The 20,045-nt window shown below is 37.2% G+C and overlaps 1 protein-coding gene across 5 annotated transcripts in view; it reads right to left on the minus strand.

Moving 5' to 3' along the window:
• KCNIP4 (potassium voltage-gated channel interacting protein 4) overlaps nucleotides 1–20,045 on the minus strand; it is a 1,204,862-nt gene that overhangs the window by 141,846 nt on the left and 1,042,971 nt on the right. The window contains exon 2 of one of the 5 annotated variants that reach the window (XM_032271867.1): nucleotides 702–803. The exons of the other annotated variants lie outside the window; for them this stretch is intronic. Within the exon in view, the coding sequence (XP_032127758.1) occupies nucleotides 702–803 (102 nt within the window). The remainder of the gene's footprint in view (nucleotides 1–701; nucleotides 804–20,045) is intronic. 5 annotated transcript variants of the gene reach the window in all.

Consider the following 20,045-nt stretch of genomic DNA (forward strand, 5'->3'; position numbering starts at 1 on the left):
CAGCTGCCAGCGTATTCTATGAATTTCAGACATGCCAGCCTCCACAGTTGTGTGAGCCAATTCCTTCAATTAAGTCCCTTTACATATGTTTTCATGTGTGCATATGTGCATGTGTGTATATGCATGTGAATGTGTCTATATTATACGTATATCTCTTTTTGTGTATGCTATGCATGTATGTATTGGTTCTGTTTTTCTAGAGAATCTTGACTGATACAGGGAGAGAATGAACAAAGAAGAAAAGTCACATTTATTTGAATGTTTGACACTTGGTAATATTTGTTCTAATCTAGTGATATTTCTGAATTTTGGCAGTGTCTAAATTACACACGCAGTGCATAAGAGTCAAACAATGTACAAGGTAATATGGCAAAAGTGTCCAGCTGCTCTGCTCACAAGTCAAACAATAGGAATTTCTAGAGTTACTTAGTCCCCATCTCTCAGATCCAACAAAAATGTCCCGGTGTTCTGCAGCACAGCCTCCTGTCACTTAAGACTGTGCTGTCAGTCTGCTAAATGTAAAATGCCTCATAATTGCCCAGATGTTCTCCTATTTAGGCCAACACAAGTACATCAATAGAGTTGGTTTTGTAGAATATTATATATTGATTTTTTGTAGAAGCAGAGAAGTGCAATGCATGCAGACCTAAAGAAACAAAACAAACAAGAGTTTTGGAGGAAAAAAAAACAAACAAACTTGCTTTGAATAGCAGGAGACGATGTTTTGGCAGCTGAGCAGGGCAAGAGCTTCATGAGCCGCTCTTTAATGCTGCGCTTGGTGCTGTTCTGAGCGTAGAGGAAACCTAGAAGATACAGGGTCAGTTCTGTTAATGCTGTCTGCAGGGAGAAACGGGATGTGCTGCGGGGTTTATCAGAGAAGCCAGGCAGGTAGGATTGGGGATGCAGCCATCCACTCAGGCAATCACAGGCAGTGGGTTGGGACCCCAAAAGGAAAAAAAAGAATGTTTCTGTTTTTCCTCTCAGTTTTTTTCCCCTAAATATTATATTGAAGACAATGATTAACAAGTGAAAGCAGAATCACAAAATATATCTATTGAATGACAAAATTAAATCTGTTGGCTTTTCCTGGCCCTTAGATCAGGGATAAAACAAGTATCACCAGAGGAGTTGACTGGATTGAAATTTCAATATTCAAACCAGCACTAAGGGCCCACATGACAGTTTTCTGTTATTGCTCCCCATCTTTGATTATAGCGGAGATAGACGCTTCTCATAAATCATTCACACCACAATCACCTGTTAGTACCTTTGCCTTCCTGAAAATGAGAAAATAAATGTCCTTAATATGCAGCTTCATTAGCATATACTGACATGCACAGAGATGTGACAATCTTGCCCATTTTTTACATGTGGACACTAATGAATGGAACTTTTTCAAACAGAGTAATTCTGAAAGAAGCAAGGCGAGTGTGTCAAACATTAACCCAGGAATAGACAGAGCAGTATGTGTGACAGCAGATCGCTGGAGAGAACTCAAGAAAAACCAAGAGCAGCCAGACAGGAGAGCTTGCAAACTGGTAAAACAACTTTTGGTGTCAGGAGCCAACTATCCAAGTCAGCATCAATTTACACACCCTGAGGTCTCAGACGCTTGGATGTCATGTTAATAGGTAACTTGCCTCCCCAACATCAGTCTGGAAGGTGTCAAAGATAAAGCATCAGCACAGAAACCAATCTAAATTGAGGTTGTACCATCTTTATAACATGAATCTGGCAAATGAATCATTTGTTGCTTTTCTAATTCTTATCTTGGAATTATAAAAAATGTCCTGACCACAAGCCTACTGATTTAGTTTCCTTTGGGGTTGTTACACCGACCAACGATGTCCACTGGCTAAACTCCTGTGTGTATGCGGGGTGGGGAGACAAAACGAAGTAGTAAATATACAAATTAAATAAGATCATTCCTTTGATTAAAAGCCCTCTAAAAGCTTCATGTTATTTTTCTATCAAGGACTGGCTCTGCCTGAGTCTCTGACAGCATTTTCAGCCACTCTCCCTGTTTTCCGGGCCATCCACTATTGGCCACACTATGCTTCTTGCCTTTGCCAGAACTCACAAAGCAGACCCTCCTCTGTCCTTGACACTTATGTTATATGAAATGTCTTATTCATAAAACTGCTGGTTGGGGGTCTGGCACATAACAGAAAGTCAATAAATGTCTGGCAAATGAGTAAATAAATTCACTTTGGATATCTAAAGAACACAATTCATTTCCTAGATTAATATCTAAGTAAACTTTTTAAAATTAGTTTTGGGATACATGTGCAGAATGTGCAGGCTTGTTACATTGGTATACATGTGCCATGGTGGTTTGCTGCACCTGTCAACCCATCGTTTACGTTTTAAGACCAGCATGCATTAGGTATTTGTCTTAATGCTCTCCCTCCCCTTGACTGCTACCCTGACAGGCCCCTATGAATGATGTTCCCCTCCTTTTAAACTTGCAAAATAAATCTGATTTACATAAAACAGACCCTATAGTTTGCTTCTTTGTTTTCCATTTCTGGAAGGATGAAAACAGACTACTCTCTCCTTTGTAAATCCCTCCAGGTCATGAGGGTCTTACCTTAGCTCCCCATACAAGCATTCAGCTCCTCCCCTTTACGCCATTTCAAACCTTCCTGCCAGGTTATGTCTTCTGTCTTGTCAGCTGTTCACCATTTCTCAACCTCTGTATCCCCTGCAGCATTTTTTTTTTTTTTTAGACAGAGTATCACTCTGTTGCCCAGGCTGGAGTACAGTGGCGCATTCTCAGTGCACTGCAACCTCTGGGTTCAAACAATTCTCTTGTCTCAGCCACCCAAGTAGCTGGTGTTATAGGTGCGTGCCACCAGGCCTGGCTAATTTTTGTATTTTTAGTAGTGACAGGGTTTCACCATCTTAGCCAGGCTGGTTTCAAACTCCTGACATCAAGTAATCCAGCCACCACGGCCTGCCAAAGTGCCAGGATCACAGGTGTAAGCTACTGTGCCTGGCCTCGTGAAGCCTTTAAAACTCAGTTCAAGCCCACCTTCCTCTGGCCAACTTTCCCTCTTGTGTCTCCAACTTGCCTAAGAGAAGAGAGACCTCCTATTTCCCTCCCCTGTTCTCCAAGCTAACTTTGGGAGAAATTTAGCTTATAGTTTAAATGATAATAGCCCTTTCCCAAAATTACACTGCCTTTGTAAAGCTAATGAAAGACCAGCAGGTTAGGAGGATGCAAGGAGCCCGAATTCTGCTAAGGTATAGCCATAAACCACTACCAGCCATTATTCCCGAGGTGACAAGATTCACAACTTCCCCAATTACACCTACAGATAGCATCATTATTGTAGGACCTAAGATTGACTTCTTAAGAGATCTTTTCAGGTTTTTGCATTTCTGACAATGAATGGCTTCATCCAGACCTGCCAAGTAGTCCTGTGACTCCACCCAGAAGCAGACTCAGCATGAGAACCATTTTCCACACCCGTAGATTGCATCCCCAACCAATCAGCAGCACCCATTCCCTTGTCCACCAGCTATCCTTAAACAATCCTAGCCTCTGAATTCTCAAGGAGGCTGATGTGAGGAATAATAAAACTCTGAGTCTCTTGCTCAACTGGCTCTATATGAATTAAACTCATTATTGCAATTTTCCTGTCTTGATAAATTGGCTCTATCTGGGCAACAGACAAAACGAACCCACTGGGTGGGTTACAGTATCTATTTCAAAAAGTTAGGATTGGATGAAATAATATATAAAGCATTTAACATAGTGACAGTCACATAATGCAGTCCCAACAAATGTTGGATAATCTTTTTTCTCACGTATTTGAGCATACTATATTCCCCACTGTCTCGAGGCCTTTTCACATGCTATTTTCTGCATCTAAACTTTTGCTATACTTTCTCTTTCTCTAGTTAATGCTTGTTCATCCCTGAGATTTCAGTTCAATGTTAACATTCTGAGGAAAACCTTATAGGGCAAACCAAACTAGATTATGAACAGTTATTACAGATGCCCACAGTTTTCTGTGTTTCTCCTTCATAGCAAGTACAATGAAAACAATTAATGATAAAATTACATATTTGACACATTTCCTCTTCTAAAGTGGAAGATAGAAGATTTCTACTTCTAGCCTTTACAGAATAAATGTTATTGTATATGCTATACCACTGTAAGGAATAATATAACTGGATAAGCTACATGAACCAACTCTTTGCAAGAATTCAACAATAAGCAATATAGTGCTGTTATGATTGAGAGAAGAGAAACCCAAGAGGTATGCTCCACAAATGTCCTGGCTCTCCCTGCCTAGTGACATGTTGGAAACAGGTGTATATTGTTGGGAAAAATCCACACTGAGACAATGGATCACTCAGTAAGGCTAGTTTACTTTCTGCAGAAAGGGTGCAACTCACTGGCAGTCTTGCCACAAGAGCACACCTGAACAAAGGAGACAGGGACATTTATAACTTTCATAATTTGATGCAATTACCCTACTGCTGTGTCCAGTTTCCATTGGCCAGAATGAGGCCTCACATTCTATGCTTGACCCAGTTGGCTAAAAACTTGGAAATTTCCTGAATAGGTAAGTGGAAAGAAGACAAGGAAGAAGACAGGAATAAGATGAAGCTAGGCAGGAGAATGTCTGGAGGGTTTCCAAATAAGGAACAGCATGTACCAGGGTTTGGAGCTTGCCCAGTTCTGTTCAGACATGCCGGAGTGAATCAAGGCAGCTGATTTAAGACGTAGCTGATTTACAGAATATATATACATGGGTATATGTTTATGCTAATAGCAGATAATGGCCATAGAGCAGGATATTGTAACTCCTCATAATGTAGTCTAAGATACAAACTTTGAAGAAGAAGTTTCCCATCTCTCACGTGACATGTTCTTTCTATAGGTCAGGGAGGTGAGGCTGATAGTCACTGAGCTGAAGTGGCAGAGATTAGAGTTCCAGGCTCCTGAAGTGGCTGGAATTTGTAGGTCAGAACAAAGAGAAAATTGATGTATGTGTGTCTGTATTCTGTGAGTAGCTGGTGGGTTGGGGAATTAGTGTGAAATTAAATGTGGGTTATTGGCTAAGGGCTGGGATATGTATGCTCAGGGTAAGGGTTTATAATAGTAGGCAGGGCTGAGAATGAAATGAAATAACACAAGTCATGTAGTTCTGGAATGCTATAAACTGTGAGAGTTCTATCTGTGCCACCCTTCCAAAAAAAAAAAAAAAACAAAAACCTGCATTGAGCACCGCTGGTATTGCCCGATAGCTCAGAAAAACCATTTTGGGAGTAAGGATAATTCCCTAGAGTAAGGGCCATAGTGTTTCACGGAGGTAATAGCCAAAGTTGACCTATCCTAACAAAAAACAGACCTAAAGCTAGAAAAACCAAAGATGTTGCTGAACTGTGGAATGCTTTCTAAGCACTATTCAACATATTTTAAAGAAAGGCAGCATGATCCAAACTCCTTACAATGTATGCTGATAACATCCCTTGTAGTATTAAAAAAAATTACTAGACATGTGACAAAGCAGAACAAATGTGACCCATAATCAAGAAAAAAAGAGAAGTCAATAAAAACAGATATTAGATAGCAAAGATGTTGGAATTTGTAAGAAATGACTTCAAAGAGAAAGATAGTTATAATAAGTAAGCAAGTGAAAAATTTCAGGAGAGAAATTAAACTACAAAAGGGAACTAAATGAAAACTAGAAATAAAAATTCTAAAAGGAAAACTTCATTAGATGGACTTAACAGCAGATTGAGAACTACTGAAGAAAGGATTATGAGCTTGACTAGAGAAGAAAAGGAAGAAATCTGAATAACAGAAAAAGATTCAAAGGCTGGGTGTGGTGGCTCACACCTGTAATCTTAGCACTTTGGGAGGCAGAGGCAGGTAGATCACCTGAGGTCAGGAGTTTCAGACCAGCCTGGTCATGGTGAAACCCTATCTTTACTAAAAATACAAAAAGAAAAAGATTTAAAAATAAAGAGCGCTTTACTCATCTGTGCATCATATCAAGAAGTCCAACACAGGTTTAATTAAAGAAGATGATGAGACATGAGATAAAATTTTGAAGCAGTAATGACCAAAATATTCCACATTTGTTTTAAAGTACAAATGAAACCTGTTGAATCAAAAGAAGATAAATAAAAGAAGAATCACACATAGTTGTAGACAAAAATTCTGAAAATTAAAAATGAGAAAAGGCTTTGAAAAGAAAAGAGGAGAAAAGGACATGTAGATACAGGGGTCAAATAATGTAAGAACAATTTTTCATCAAAAACAGCAGAAACACCAGAAAAGAATGGAATAGAATACTTAAAGTTCTCAGGAGAATACAGAGACTATCAACCCAGAATTTTATGTATGTTTTTGAGAATGAAGTTGAAATAAAGATATTTTCAGATAAAATAAACTTGTGATAGTTTATAGCAAAAAGCTCTGCATTCCAAGAAATGCTAAAGGAATGTCCACAGGGCAAGATTAAATGACATAATATGGAAACCTGACCCTACAGGTAGAAATAGCACTGGAATTTGAAAATATGTGAATAAATATATTATCCTTTTCTTTTTCTTTCCTACTTTGTTTAAAACACCAAAAAAGTATTGTGGAGTTTATTACATTTGTAGATGTAAAATTTCTGACAATAATAACATAATAGTTGGGGGAGGGTCAATGGAATTTTAATGTACGATGCTTACATTTTATATGAAGTGGTACCACATGAAATCAAAATAGTCTGTAATAAATGAAGGAGACATACTAAAATATCTAGATACAATGGAAACAGTAAATATATATAAGAAGGTAGAGTTAAATAAAACTCCAATGGTGGAATTAAAATGAAATATATAAAATATTTAATTAATTTAAAAGAAATCCAGGGCAGAGGAAGAGAGGAGCAAAAAGTAGATGGGATGAGTAGAAAAATACATAAGATAGTAAAATTATACTCTACCATATAATTAAATCAGAAACTATACCTTTCTAATTCATTACTGTATTCCTAGTATGCTGTACAGTGCTTAATATATAATGCATTCAGTCACTAGCTATTGAAAGCATGAAATCAGACTATATATCTTATATGATTGTCTCAGTATGTTCAGATTTGCTACTTGTAATTAGCTGATGCATTTAGAATTTACATCTATGCTTCCTCACAGTGTGTGAAGCAGTCCCCTAAATAGATAGTTGTGTGTGAAGGCACTCTACAAAGGATGATACTGACAGAATATGGGGGTTGGACTGAATCCCCCAGCCAATCACACTAAAGAAAATTGATGGTAAAGGTGAATCAATCCCCAAACTGCCTTAGTATGTAGAACATTTACCCTCACAGAGACTAGACACTTTTTGCTTTTATTAATTTATTAAGTTAATATGCATTGCCACCTACAATGGACAGATTAATATCTTTAATTAATTGGCTACATAAACTACTGAGCCTAATGAGAACATACAAAATTAAGTCAACTCCCGTATCTTTGCATCTAGAAGTCAAACCAGACTACTAGTATACTAACACTTTAAGGACCATAAAACAAAGCAACACAAAAAGAGATTAAAAATTAATTACTTTTTATCTCATATTTACTTATTTATCAAAAGAGCATTCTTTATAATATATAAATCATAAGCATTATAAATGATGCTCTTTGTAGAACTATGAATACACAGTGGTTACACAGAAAAAAAATCCCTGCTCATTTACATCTACCGTAATACCTATGACATTGCAGAATTTATTTGCCCATTTCTCTTAATAAATCCTAAATTCCTTGAGGGGAAGGCTCTGTTTGTTTATGAATTAACTCATTTAAAAGCATTTGTTGAGTGCTAACTACGTCCTAGGCACTGTCTCAGATGCTGGCAATACTATACTGAATGAACCAGCCAAAACTCCTATTTTAGCATACCTTACACTATAGTTAGAGAAGAAAAAATAGTTAACAAAAATAAATAGCAAATTATAAAGTATGTCACATTGAAAGCAGGGATAGGGTCTAGAGATCTGTGTTGGTGGACAGGGGTAAGAAATAGGGTGGGGAAAGACATAATTTTAAATATGGTGGCCAGGGAAGATTTCATTAGAGATATCTAATCTACGTAAGATGAGAAGGTATCTTACCATATTTATTAATAACTAACACAGTGTATTTCATATATTGGGTATTTTCAAATTCATTCCTGAAAACACAAGGCCCCAGATAACTTGGGGTTCATATGCTGGTAACAATTCTTATTGCCCAATCATGCAGTTGTTATTGGATCTTGCAGTTAGACCCAAATCATTCACTTTTTTAAAAAAAAACTGTACTTTAGATTCTGGGGTACATGTGCAGATCATGCAGGATTTTTGAATAGGTACATACATGGCAAAGTGGTTTGCTGCCTCTATTCCCCCGTCACCTACATCTGGCATTTCTCTCCATGTTATCCCTCCCCAACCTCCCCACCCCCCTCCTGTCCCTCCCTTGGACCCCTCAACAGATCCCAGTGTGTGATGCTCCCCTCCCTGTACTCATGTGTTCTGATTGTTCTTCACCCACCTTTGAGTGAGGACATGCGGTATTTGGTATACTCAAAGGATTATAAATTGTTCTATTACAAAGACACATGCACACATATGTTCATTGCGGCACTGTTTACAATACCAAAGACCTGGAACTAACCCAAATGTCCATCAATGATAGACTGGGCAAAGAAAATGTGGCATATATACACCATGGAATACTATGCAGCCATAAAAAAGGAAGAGTTCATGTTCTTTGTAGGGACATGAATGAATACGGAAACAAAATCATTCACTTTTTAGAAAAAAAGCAACAGTGTTGGTGACTGAATATGAAGGAAATACCTACACTTCATTTTGTAACTTTTTGAATTTGGGAGGCAGAAAATGACGTTCCAAATTGACCTGTTTTGTTTTGCTTGATTGTAAAACAATTAGGTTGTCAGAAGAAGACAGCTAGAAGGTGCTTGAATTTGCTGAAAATGATCTACAGATTCCAAATGCACATGGAATAAATCTGAGTCTTCTTAGAGTGGCTACCTAAGTCACTCTTACTTCTCATAAAATGAATGCTAGTCTCTCTGACAGCCTTTCCGTTTCTCTCCCTGTCTCCCTTGGTCTCTGTCTCACTCTTTCTTAGTTTGTGTCTTTGCTTCTATCTTTGTCTCTTGGTCTCCCTCTTCTCTGTCCCTGAGTTTCTGTGGCTTCATGTCTCTACTGTTTCATTGTTCTTCTATATCGTTTGTGCCTCTCCTTTCTCTTTTCTGCACTGTTTCTATTTCTACCCCTGACTCAGTCTCTCTCCTAATCAAGGCAGGATCCTATTTAATCTTGTTTACCTTAGTGTTGACTGTATCCTTCACAAAACATTTAGAGACAGTTTTGGTCAGCTGAGTACAGAATAATTATTATATGTTGTCTGAGGGAAATGTTAGCAAACAACTGGATGGTCAAAAGCTGCAGTGCTTCCTGAAGCTCCTACTAAGTGTGTTTATATCACCTCTCTGCTCTACTGGAAGAACTAGCCAGAGAATACTAGCAGAAAACAACATGGAAAAGGAATCAATTTTCCTTAGGATCTTTTAAGATTGATCATGGAACCCCGATTTTCCCTTGCTCCTCTAAACAAGTTGCCAAAACTACTTCTACAGGGCTATCATTTGTGTGGGGGTTTGGAAATTATCTGGAGTTCCTTATTGATACGGTGACAAGACCTCTTACTTCACCCAAGACACTGCCAGTTTATGAGAGTTGTGCTAACACCCCATAGTTTGTACCCCCTTTTCGCGTTCAAAACTGTTCTTGTTTAAATGGTAGATTATTTGATCCTGCAATATTAGCAGCCAGTATGGTCTGTTCCACAGACTAATGTGTAGTCATTGACTAAGTGAATACTTCATAGCACTGTAAACAATGTAAATAATGTAATTTCATTTTAAAAAATGGTATTGGCTAGGCACAGTGGTTCATGCCTGTAATCCCTCCCAAAAGCACTTTGGGAGGCCGAGGTGGGCAGATCACAAGGTCAGGTATTTGAGACCAGCCTGGACAATATGGGTGAAACCCCATCTCTATTAAAAAAAAAAAATTAGCTGGGCCTGATGGTGGGCACCTGTAGTCCCAGCTACTCAGGAGGCTGAGGCAGAAGAATAGTTTGAACCCCGGAGACAGAGGTTGCAGTGAGCCTAGATCACACCACTGCACTGTAGCCTGGGTGACAAAGCGAGACTCCACCTCAAAAAACAAAAACAAAACCCAAAATAAATGATATTTTAAAAATAGCTAAATTAGAAGATGAAATAGGAAACAAAAAATGTATTTGAGAGCCCATTAAAGGTAACATTTAAGGTGGAAAGATTTAGCGCTTTAGAGCTCAGGAATAACTAGTTTGAATCTAAGCACTGCCACTTTTTGTTTGTAAGACTTTGGAAAAGTAATGACATCACTGAGCCTCTGAATTTGTTTTTTTTTTGTTAATTGTTTCGAGACAGAATCTCGATCTTTTGCCCAGGCTGAAGTGTAGCAGCTGATTAGGGCTCACTGCATTCTCAAATTCCTGGGCTCAAGTGATCCTCCTGCCTCAGCCTCCCAAGTAGCTGGGACTACAGGCACACACCACCATGCCCCAGTAATTTTTTTTTTTTTTGGAAATGAGGTCTTGCGATGTTGCCCAGGCTGGTCTTGAATTCCTGGGCTCAAGTAGTCCTCCCTACTCAGTTTCCTAAAGTGCTGTGGTTACGGACATGGGCCACGTCACCCAGCCACCTTGCCTCTTTGATCTCACCTGTATATGAGTATAATAATAATACCAGCCTTTGATGACTCCTGGGCTGGTTAGGAGGGTCAAATAAGGTTATATGTATATAGCTGCTGGCTGGATAAGGTTCTCCTCCCTTACCCAGTGGGTACTGGGAGAGATAGGTTTATGGCTCAGCATCCAAAGCAAAAAGGAATCTTCCAGAACGAAAGCAATATCTTTTGAGATATAGCAGTAATAAAGCATCCTCCATATTCAACTCTTGAGAATTGTTTCTTTGATAATTTTATTACAATCATTAATTAAACCTAAACTGACTGTATTATTTCTTTTCCTCAAGCTAATACAAATAACCCATATTTATTTTTGTATTTTTTACATTTATTTATTTGTATATAAATATATTTATACCTATTATATATATAAATAATATGCATATTATATATTAACAATATATTTATCTATTATAAATAGTAATATATTTATTTATAATATATTGATTTATTCATTGCATATAGTAATATATTTAAAATTAATATATTTAATATTAATAAATATATTTATACAATAAATGAATCATTTATATATTATAAACAAATATACTGTTATAAATATATTAATATTTCTATATTACACATATAGAAATGCTATTTATTTTTTATAAATATTTATTATTACTACTCATAGATAATATATAAATATATCAGTATTGATATATAATATATAAACAAATATAATAATATTTTTATATATATATATATATATTTTTTTTTTTTTTTTTTTAGGCAGAGTCTTGCTCTGTCACCCAAGCTGGAGTGCAGTGGCACAATCTTGGCTCACTGTAACCTCCTCTTCCCAGATTCAAGCAATTCTCCTGTCCCAGCCTCCAAAGTAGCTGGGGTTACAGGTGCCTGTCATCATGCCCGACTAATTTTTGTATTTTTAGTAGAGACAAGGTTTCATCATGTTGTTGAGACTGGTCTTGAACTCCTGACCTCAGGTAATCCACCACCTTGGCCTCCCAAAGTGCTGGGATGCTGGGAATTACAGGCATGAGCCACCACACCCAACATTTTTTTTTCTTTTTGAGACAGCATCTTGCTCTGTCACCCATGCTGGAGAGCAGTGGTGTGGAATCAGTTCACTACAACCTCCACCTCCCAGGTTAAAATGATTCTCCTGCCTCAGCCTCCCCAGTAACTGGGATTATAGGTGCCCACCACCGCACCCAGCTAATTTTTATATTTTTAGTAGAGATGAGGTTTCACCATGTTGACCAGGCTGGTCTCAAACTGCTGACCTCAAGTGATCTGCACATCTTAGCTTCCGAAAATGCTGGGATTAGAGTCATGAGCCACTGTACCTGACTACTTGAAGCGTTTTAAACAATCAAGTATTATAACTTCAAACTTTCCTTTGGGATAAGCCAATCATGTCTTTAAGATCAGAAAGCAAGCAACAGTTGAGTAAGGTTGGTTCTTCTGATGGCAAGAGACCACAAATAAAATTTACAAATTGATTCTTAATAAAATTTGGGATTATAAAGTTTATTTTCTTGCTGGAGTACTCATTATGTGATGAAATTTCCACTCCTCCAGTTTCACCCACAGTAACTAGTATATATTCTTAGGTATAGTCTAGGCTACCTGTTCATTTTATGAATGGCCCAATCACCTGACCTTTCTATAACACCTTTTAATAACATGTTTTAAAGGACTTTTCAGGACAAAAATCACTTGTTTTCTTTTCATTCTATTTATTTTCTCTTGGTATAAAGTTCTATAGAATCTCATAGTCCACTCTAAAAGCTTTGGCTTCTACTCAGAGTGAAATAAGGAGAAAATGAAGGATTTTTTTTTTTTTTTTTTTTTTTTTTTTTTTTTAGTAAAGGAGTGATATCATCATGTAATGTTTTATTCAACAACATTAATTGAGCACCTATTTGGCACTGGCAAAAACAAACATAGTTCTTGCTCTTGTGAAATTTATAATCTAATGGGGAATGATTAACAATAGAACAAGAATCAAATAATAGAACAAAAATGTCCTCTAAATTTCACCTTGAACATATTCTTGCTCTAAGAAATGATGAAGATAAATAATGCTTAAAATACAATGCTCTAACAACAATAAGAACAAAGAGAACCTTCTATATGCCAAGTACTTTACAAACATTGTATCATTTAACCTTCACAAGAGTCCCAATTGTGGCAGGAAATATTATGAAAGCCAAATTATAGCAGAGGAAATTAATGGTAGAGATGCATGGAGTTTGTGAGTGGCAGTATCAGGAACGTGAACACTTGTCCATCTGTCTAACTCCTGGGTCTGACATTCTGACTTCTATACTGCACTAACAACGCTCCATAAAATGGAATACTTACTGGGTGTGTCTAGTTTTTGGCTGCAGAAAATTTGTTTCACTTTGCGACATGGTTTTAATTTCCTTCTCTGCCTCATTGGTTAAGCTTCCATTTGGTCTTGAATATAATCCTGAAAACGTGGTGTCATGTATTCCTTTGCTAGAAATGCTACCTCTAATTTTATCTGTGGAAGGACATCCATCAAATTCTTGATGGTATTAAAAAATAATAATGTGGTTTAGGAGAAAGCTGCACTAGGAGATTCAATTTTTTCATCTGAAAAAATGGGGCCAATAATACATGACACTAATCTCAAGGAAGTTGGGAGATGAATGAATTGTTTCTGTAAAATCTTTCAAATGCCAGAAGAAATAAAATATAATCCATTATAACTTCCAATGTGAGATAGTACTTTCCTTTCTTAAATTCTTTTGGGTCATGGTATTTAATCTTCATCTTTTAACAATGTATTTACATTAAATAAAACTATTTGTTCATTAATTTAACCGATAAATATTTATTGGATACAAGATAGACCCTGTGCCAGGGACCTGGTAGGAAAATCAAATAGAATAGTCAATGAATCTTGTGAATATCCATTACTTAGCCATGATTGCTCATTAGAATCACCAAGGTGGTTTTAAAAAATTAGTCATGCCTGATCAGTCCAGACCAACTGCGTCAGGTAAGTCTAATGGGAAGCCAAACCTGAGAACCACTGTTCTGCTTTGGGAAAATATGATGCCAGATAGGTTTTTTTAAGAACTGTAGATTTTTGATATTGCAGATGGTTCCTGGTGGGCTAGAGTTGGAGCTTTTTAGCTCACATTTTTTTTTTTTTTAATTAACTGAAGCAACAACTAAAAATACACATATTCCACTTAAAACATTGCATTTCTGGCTTCTGAGGAGAAACTGGAAGATCTGGTAAACTTCTGTCTGTATTTCTATATGGCAGCAATTGAATGAGTCTGGGAAGGTGTTGCCCCTTGAACACAGGACATGCGTACTCAGTTTGCCAGTTTCCTCTATTACCTATCACACTCCAACAATAAGAGGCAAGTCAAGTTCTATTCATCTTGGTTCACTTAACTCATTTACATTAGCTGCCTGGCCCCCGTAGGAATTTAACGTTTTTAACTCCCCTCTGATTGTTTGCACATGGACATTGTAACTGGTGTGAATTATGTCTTTTAAAAATTCATGTTCACCTGGAACTTCAGAATGCGGCCTTATTTGGAAAATAGAATCATCGCAAATGTAATTAGTTAATATAAAGTTATACTGGTTTAGGGTGCGCCCTATACCCAATGACTAGAATCTTTCCGGAAGGAGAAGGCAGACACACAGAGAGGGAAGAAGGCCATGTGGGATAGAGGCAAAGGCTGAAGGGAAGCCAGCTAAGAGCCAATAAATGCCAAGGATTTCCCACAATGACCAGGAGAGGGACAAGGATAGGTTCTCCCTCAGAGCCTCCAGAAAGAGCTTACCCTGCACACACCTTACAGACTTATGTCTATAAAGACTTATGGCTTCCAACACTGTGAGAGAATACGTTTCTCTTGCTTTAAGCCATCCATTTTGTGGAAATTTGTTACAGCAGCTTTAGAAAAGTAATATACACAAGCTAATAGATTTTCAAAAACACCAGAGCCAATGAAATTAAGCTATGTCATACATTCGTACCTATTGTATATAGAACAGTGTCTGCACACACAGAATCCCCAAAATGTAAGACAGGGTGCTCTACTTATGATGCCTTCTCATTAGTACTGGTAGGTTTTCTGTTTGTTTGTTTTTAATTACTGCCAAGCACACTCATCCCAGGCAAATTAGTCCACCACACACTACTATGGAGTAGATTTCTACTTGTGTGACATTAGCATGTTCTAGATTCTGTACGGTCAGCATCAGGTAAATATCAGTTCAGGCTAAGCATTCACAAAGAGCTAAAGTATTATCTAGTTTTTGTTTAATTTAATTAATCCCATGTTTATTGAATAACAGATCACTTTCCATATCCCTGAGACTAACAGGCAAATTCCTTGTAATAAGCAACAACATGTGTACAATACCCTCCTCACCCTCCACTCCTAAATCTCATGTCTGTCTCCTCTCCTTTTATCCTTTCCTAATTTCTTTCCTTGCCACCTCACAAAACTACTTCCTATTTCCATTTTATTTTACCCCATAGATTGGCTAATGTTATGGCCTAAATTTTATCCTCCCCACATTCATATAGTGAAGTTCCAACACCCAGTACTTCAGATTATATGTGGAGATAAGATTTTTAAAGATGTAATTAAGTTAAAATGAGACCATTAGAGTGGGGCCCTAAGCCAATATGATTGGTGTCCTTAAAAGATAAAGAGATATCGGGATGTCCAAGCCCAGAGCAAAGGCCAATGTGCTGTGAGAGGGCAGCCATCTGAAAGTCAAGGAGAGGCCTCAGAAGGAAAGACATCTTATGACAGGTTTGTGAGGAGTTCTGATCTTGGATGTCCAGCCTCCAAGACTGTGGGGCAATAATTTCTGTTATTTAAGCCATTCAGTCTGTGATACTGTGTTATGGCAGCCTATGATGGTAAATCTTGTATGTCAACTTGACTGGGCTAAGAGATACCAAGATAGCTGGCCAATTATTATTTCTTGGTGTGTCCGTGAGTGCTTCTAGATGTTAGCATTCAAATCAGTAGACTGAGCAAAGAAGACCTACCCTCACCAATATGGGTGGACATCGTCCGGTCTTTTGAAGGTGGGAATATGAAGGCATAGGAGGTTAAGTTCCCTCTCTTCCTCAGCTGGAGATGCCATCTTCTCCTGCCCTTGGGCATCCGGGTTCTCAGGCCTTTGGACTCCGCAACTTACACCAATGCCCTTTTCAGATTGGAACTTGATTATGCCACGGATTTTCCTGGTTCTCTAGCTTGCAGGTGGCCTCTCCTGGGACTTTTTGGTCTTCATAATCATGTAAGCCAATTCCCGTAATAAATCAACCTTTTTCTTTCTTTTTACACATAGTCTTTGGAGGACTTTGGCTAGACAACATAGCCCTAGCAAACTGACAGAGCTAACCACATAACTTACCGTCCAATCTGGAACACCACTAAGAATGAATGAACAGGAAACTGTTAATAATGTTATCCAGAAACTTGGCATAAGCTGTCACTTACCATGTGTATCAGGACTTACCCATTGTTAATACCTATCACTGTCAATGCACAATGTACTTTAGTTAGTTAGATATTTGTTGCCTGCCTTTCTTAACCAGATAGTAAATTCCTTGAGCGCAGAGGTTTTTGTCCTTTTACTGCTTTATATCTAACACCTAAGTATTTGGCACATAGATTCTCAATTTAAAAAACTGAATAAATTACAGGTATTGATCGACTTACGACCTATGCAATTTACGACCATTTTACTTTATGACCACAGTCGCTAGCCACGACTGCTCCGTGTCTGGCAGTGCAAACGTTGCCCAGCTGGGTGTACGACAGTACGGACCAGCTTCCGGCAGCACTACCATCTCCGCGTGCATATAGCCTGCTCAACTTACGACCACATCGTGCTACGATTGGTCTGTCAGAACCAATCGTGGTTGTAAGTCGAGCACTAGCTGTAGTGTGAACTGTCAGGATGTGGTTAATGCTCACTGATGGATCTATATCTATATGTATATCTTATCTATCTATCTGATAATCTATCATCTATCTATCTATGTCTATTTAGCTCATCTATCTATAATACTTTCTCCATGCTCAATGCAACTACCAATTATTTTGTACCTGCTATTGGCTAGGCAAGGTACTAGGCATTTTACATATGTTGTCACTCTATTTTACAACAACTTTGCAGGTGGCTTACAGTTTTTATTTTAAACTCCACCCAAATGCCTCGGAAATTTTAGGTAACTTCTCCTATACCTATACCCCTCAGCATGTAGCTGCAGATTCAAACTGAGATCTGTATTTCTTATTGTAAAAAAAGATTTTCATACTTTCTTGGCAGTTAAACAGTAACATAAATGCAGATTTCGAAGTTAACAAATTAAATGAAATGATCAATACTTAGTTAGAATATTAACTGTACATGTTGATGTGCCAATGTTATCTATAAATTATATCAATGTGGGTTCAGAGTAAATTGTATTTATTAAACAGTGTGGGTAGAAAGATCCCTAATGCTTTAATCCTAAATCCTCTATCAGCAAAACAGAAAAATCAGGGACAAAAAATCACTGTCCCTAAGATGGATATGAGTAGCTCTTCCTGCTAATTTGATTTTTAGTAACTAATTCTTAAGGCTGGCTCACAATGTGAAATATTGTCCTTGAAAACAGGCGGCTTTGCCTGCTGCTCAACATTTTATTTATTAGAAACCAAGCCAGGGAAATCTAACGTTAAAATTTATCATAGCAGCTGAAGGGCTATATCCTGATGAAGTAAAATAATGCCATGCCAAGTTGATAGATGTTTTCTGATACCTTCTTATCACTATCTTGACCACACCAAAATATTGCCTAAGAGCATTCTTTTGAGTTATGCAAAGTAAAGTCACATTTTGTATGCAAATTTGAAGTTGGACCCTATAAATAATCAAGTCTTACACTATTTGCAATTTGAAAATAATGCAATACACAAGTTTTTGTTACATTTGTCAAGAATCTCATAACTTCAAAGTTGGCAGCCTGGATGAACAGTGAGCTCCTTAGGATTCTGTGTTAAGGTAATATCCCTTAAAGCTTGCAGAAAAAGTCTGGCATTCCTTATTAGCCTTATGGAAAAATCCATTAAGACCTTAAACTACTTGAGGTCTCCAAGAACATGTTCTTCAAATAAAACATGATCCCTGTGTCATTCACTCTGACTAGGCTCCATCCCAAACACAGTGGAACTAAATTTTTAATCCTGAAAATCCTAGCACCACTAAAATCCTTTCTACAAATACCTGTTGATGCTTATGACTTATTAAGTCCACACTGGTATTTTCCCTAGGGATCTCAGGGTTTTATTGGAGAGAAGGTGAGGTTTTTAGACATGAATCAAAATAATTTTAAAAATTACCGCACTCTGGAGGCTAATCCTGTGCCTCTGTCATTCAGAACCTGCTACTGTGTTGAATCTATCGGATTATCTTGTTCTTCCAGATCTCCATTAAATGAAATATAGGACTCCTTTGGAAACCCAAGACCACGTATTTTATAAATATGCTATAACCAAACATTGAAATTATAAATTTTAACCAAACATTATAAATGCTGTCATATATAAGCTTCAAAATTATATATTTATATATAAGAATATATATTATATATGAGAATAAAATTATATATATTATATATATATTTTATATGTACATAATATATACAGTATGTTATACACATTATATATATAATATATACATTATATATATAATATATATAACATATATATGTTATATATATTATATATTACAAGAATATAATATAAATGCTGTCATATATAAGCTTCAAAAGAATAACTTGCTAAGGAAGAAATGAAACCCAGCGATGGTCAGAAATCTAAAAACTGACAGAGTGTGTATATTAACCCGCTAGGGAGGAATACTAAGGCCACCCCACTATATTTCATTCATCTTTGTGTCCCCAGTGTCATGCACAGTGCCTAGCATTGGCTATTCAACATATATCTGTTTAATGAATGAATCAACGTTGGCTGAATTTCAAAGGAGAAAGAGGCAGGCTTCTCTTCATAAATAGATCATGACTTTTTCAAGGTTCCCAGAACAGTTAGCATTCCACTAAAGCAACTAAAGTGCCAGATCCTGGCAAATCTGTCCCTGGGAGACAGGGTGTTCAGAAAGCAGAGCCTTCAGACTTGCAAAGTCAGCACATACTCGGTGGCCTTCTCACCTTAGGCTACTAGTTAGTGAGGGTTGGGGGAAGTGGGGAAGGAACCCAGCACTGTCAACAAACTTTATTGGTTGAAGAAAACAGTGTTGTTAAAACACTTGCAGATCATAGAAAGGAAAAAAAAAACACCCCATGATATAAAATTGAGAAAAGATATCCAGAGAAAGCAATATTGTGCTCTCAGGCTAAAATTTCATAGGAAGCTTTTGAAAATGACTTCCTGGGTAAGAAAAATTATGGATCCTATCTATTCCCTGGTTGAGCAAACACAACTGACTTCAATACAATCTCAGCACCACATGTGCATAGAACAGAGAAGCACAATTTATCTGATAAATGCATTTATAGCAAAAATATTTATGAGATCTCTGTAGGCTTTGAGACATTGAACTGAAGAAGTTTGAGCTTCATGTTAACAATGATAGCAACACTGACCATTGTTTTGTGAGCACTTTACAAAACACTGTCCAATTTAATCATGAAAAGAAAACAGTCTTATGAGACAAACATGAAAAAGTTTAGGAAGCAGAAAATGTTAAAGCTCAATTGCTGTTTAGTTGAAACTCTTTTTTATTTCAGGTCTTCTCACACTGGGTTTCTCTTTTTATGTCCTTGTTACTTAAAATGCAATAAAGACATTGTTCCTTATTGGTCTCATCAGCCTCACCCGGTAGCTTGTTAGCAATTGAGAATCTTCTAACTCACCCTTGAGCTACTGAATCAGAATTTGCATTTAATAAGATTCCCAGGTGATTTGTATGCACATTAAATTATGAAAAGCATTATATACATCATGTCATATTAGTCATCTAGAATGCCTCTGTTTTTGGAATCTTATCTCAATTTGTTATGAATGAGGGATACATAGAGGGCACTGTCATAAGAATAAGCTGTCAATCTATGAATCTTCTCAAAACATAATCAGATTCAAATATTAATGGCACCAGTGATACCAATATAGTATGTGTTAAAGTTATAGACTCTGAATCCTGGTTTTGCCACTTACTGTGACTTTGGGA

The sequence above is a fragment of the Sapajus apella genome, unplaced genomic scaffold (assembly GCF_009761245.1).
Source record: "Sapajus apella isolate SASKATOON/1434 unplaced genomic scaffold, GSC_monkey_1.0 scaffold5, whole genome shotgun sequence".
Taxonomy (NCBI): Eukaryota; Metazoa; Chordata; class Mammalia; order Primates; family Cebidae; genus Sapajus; species Sapajus apella.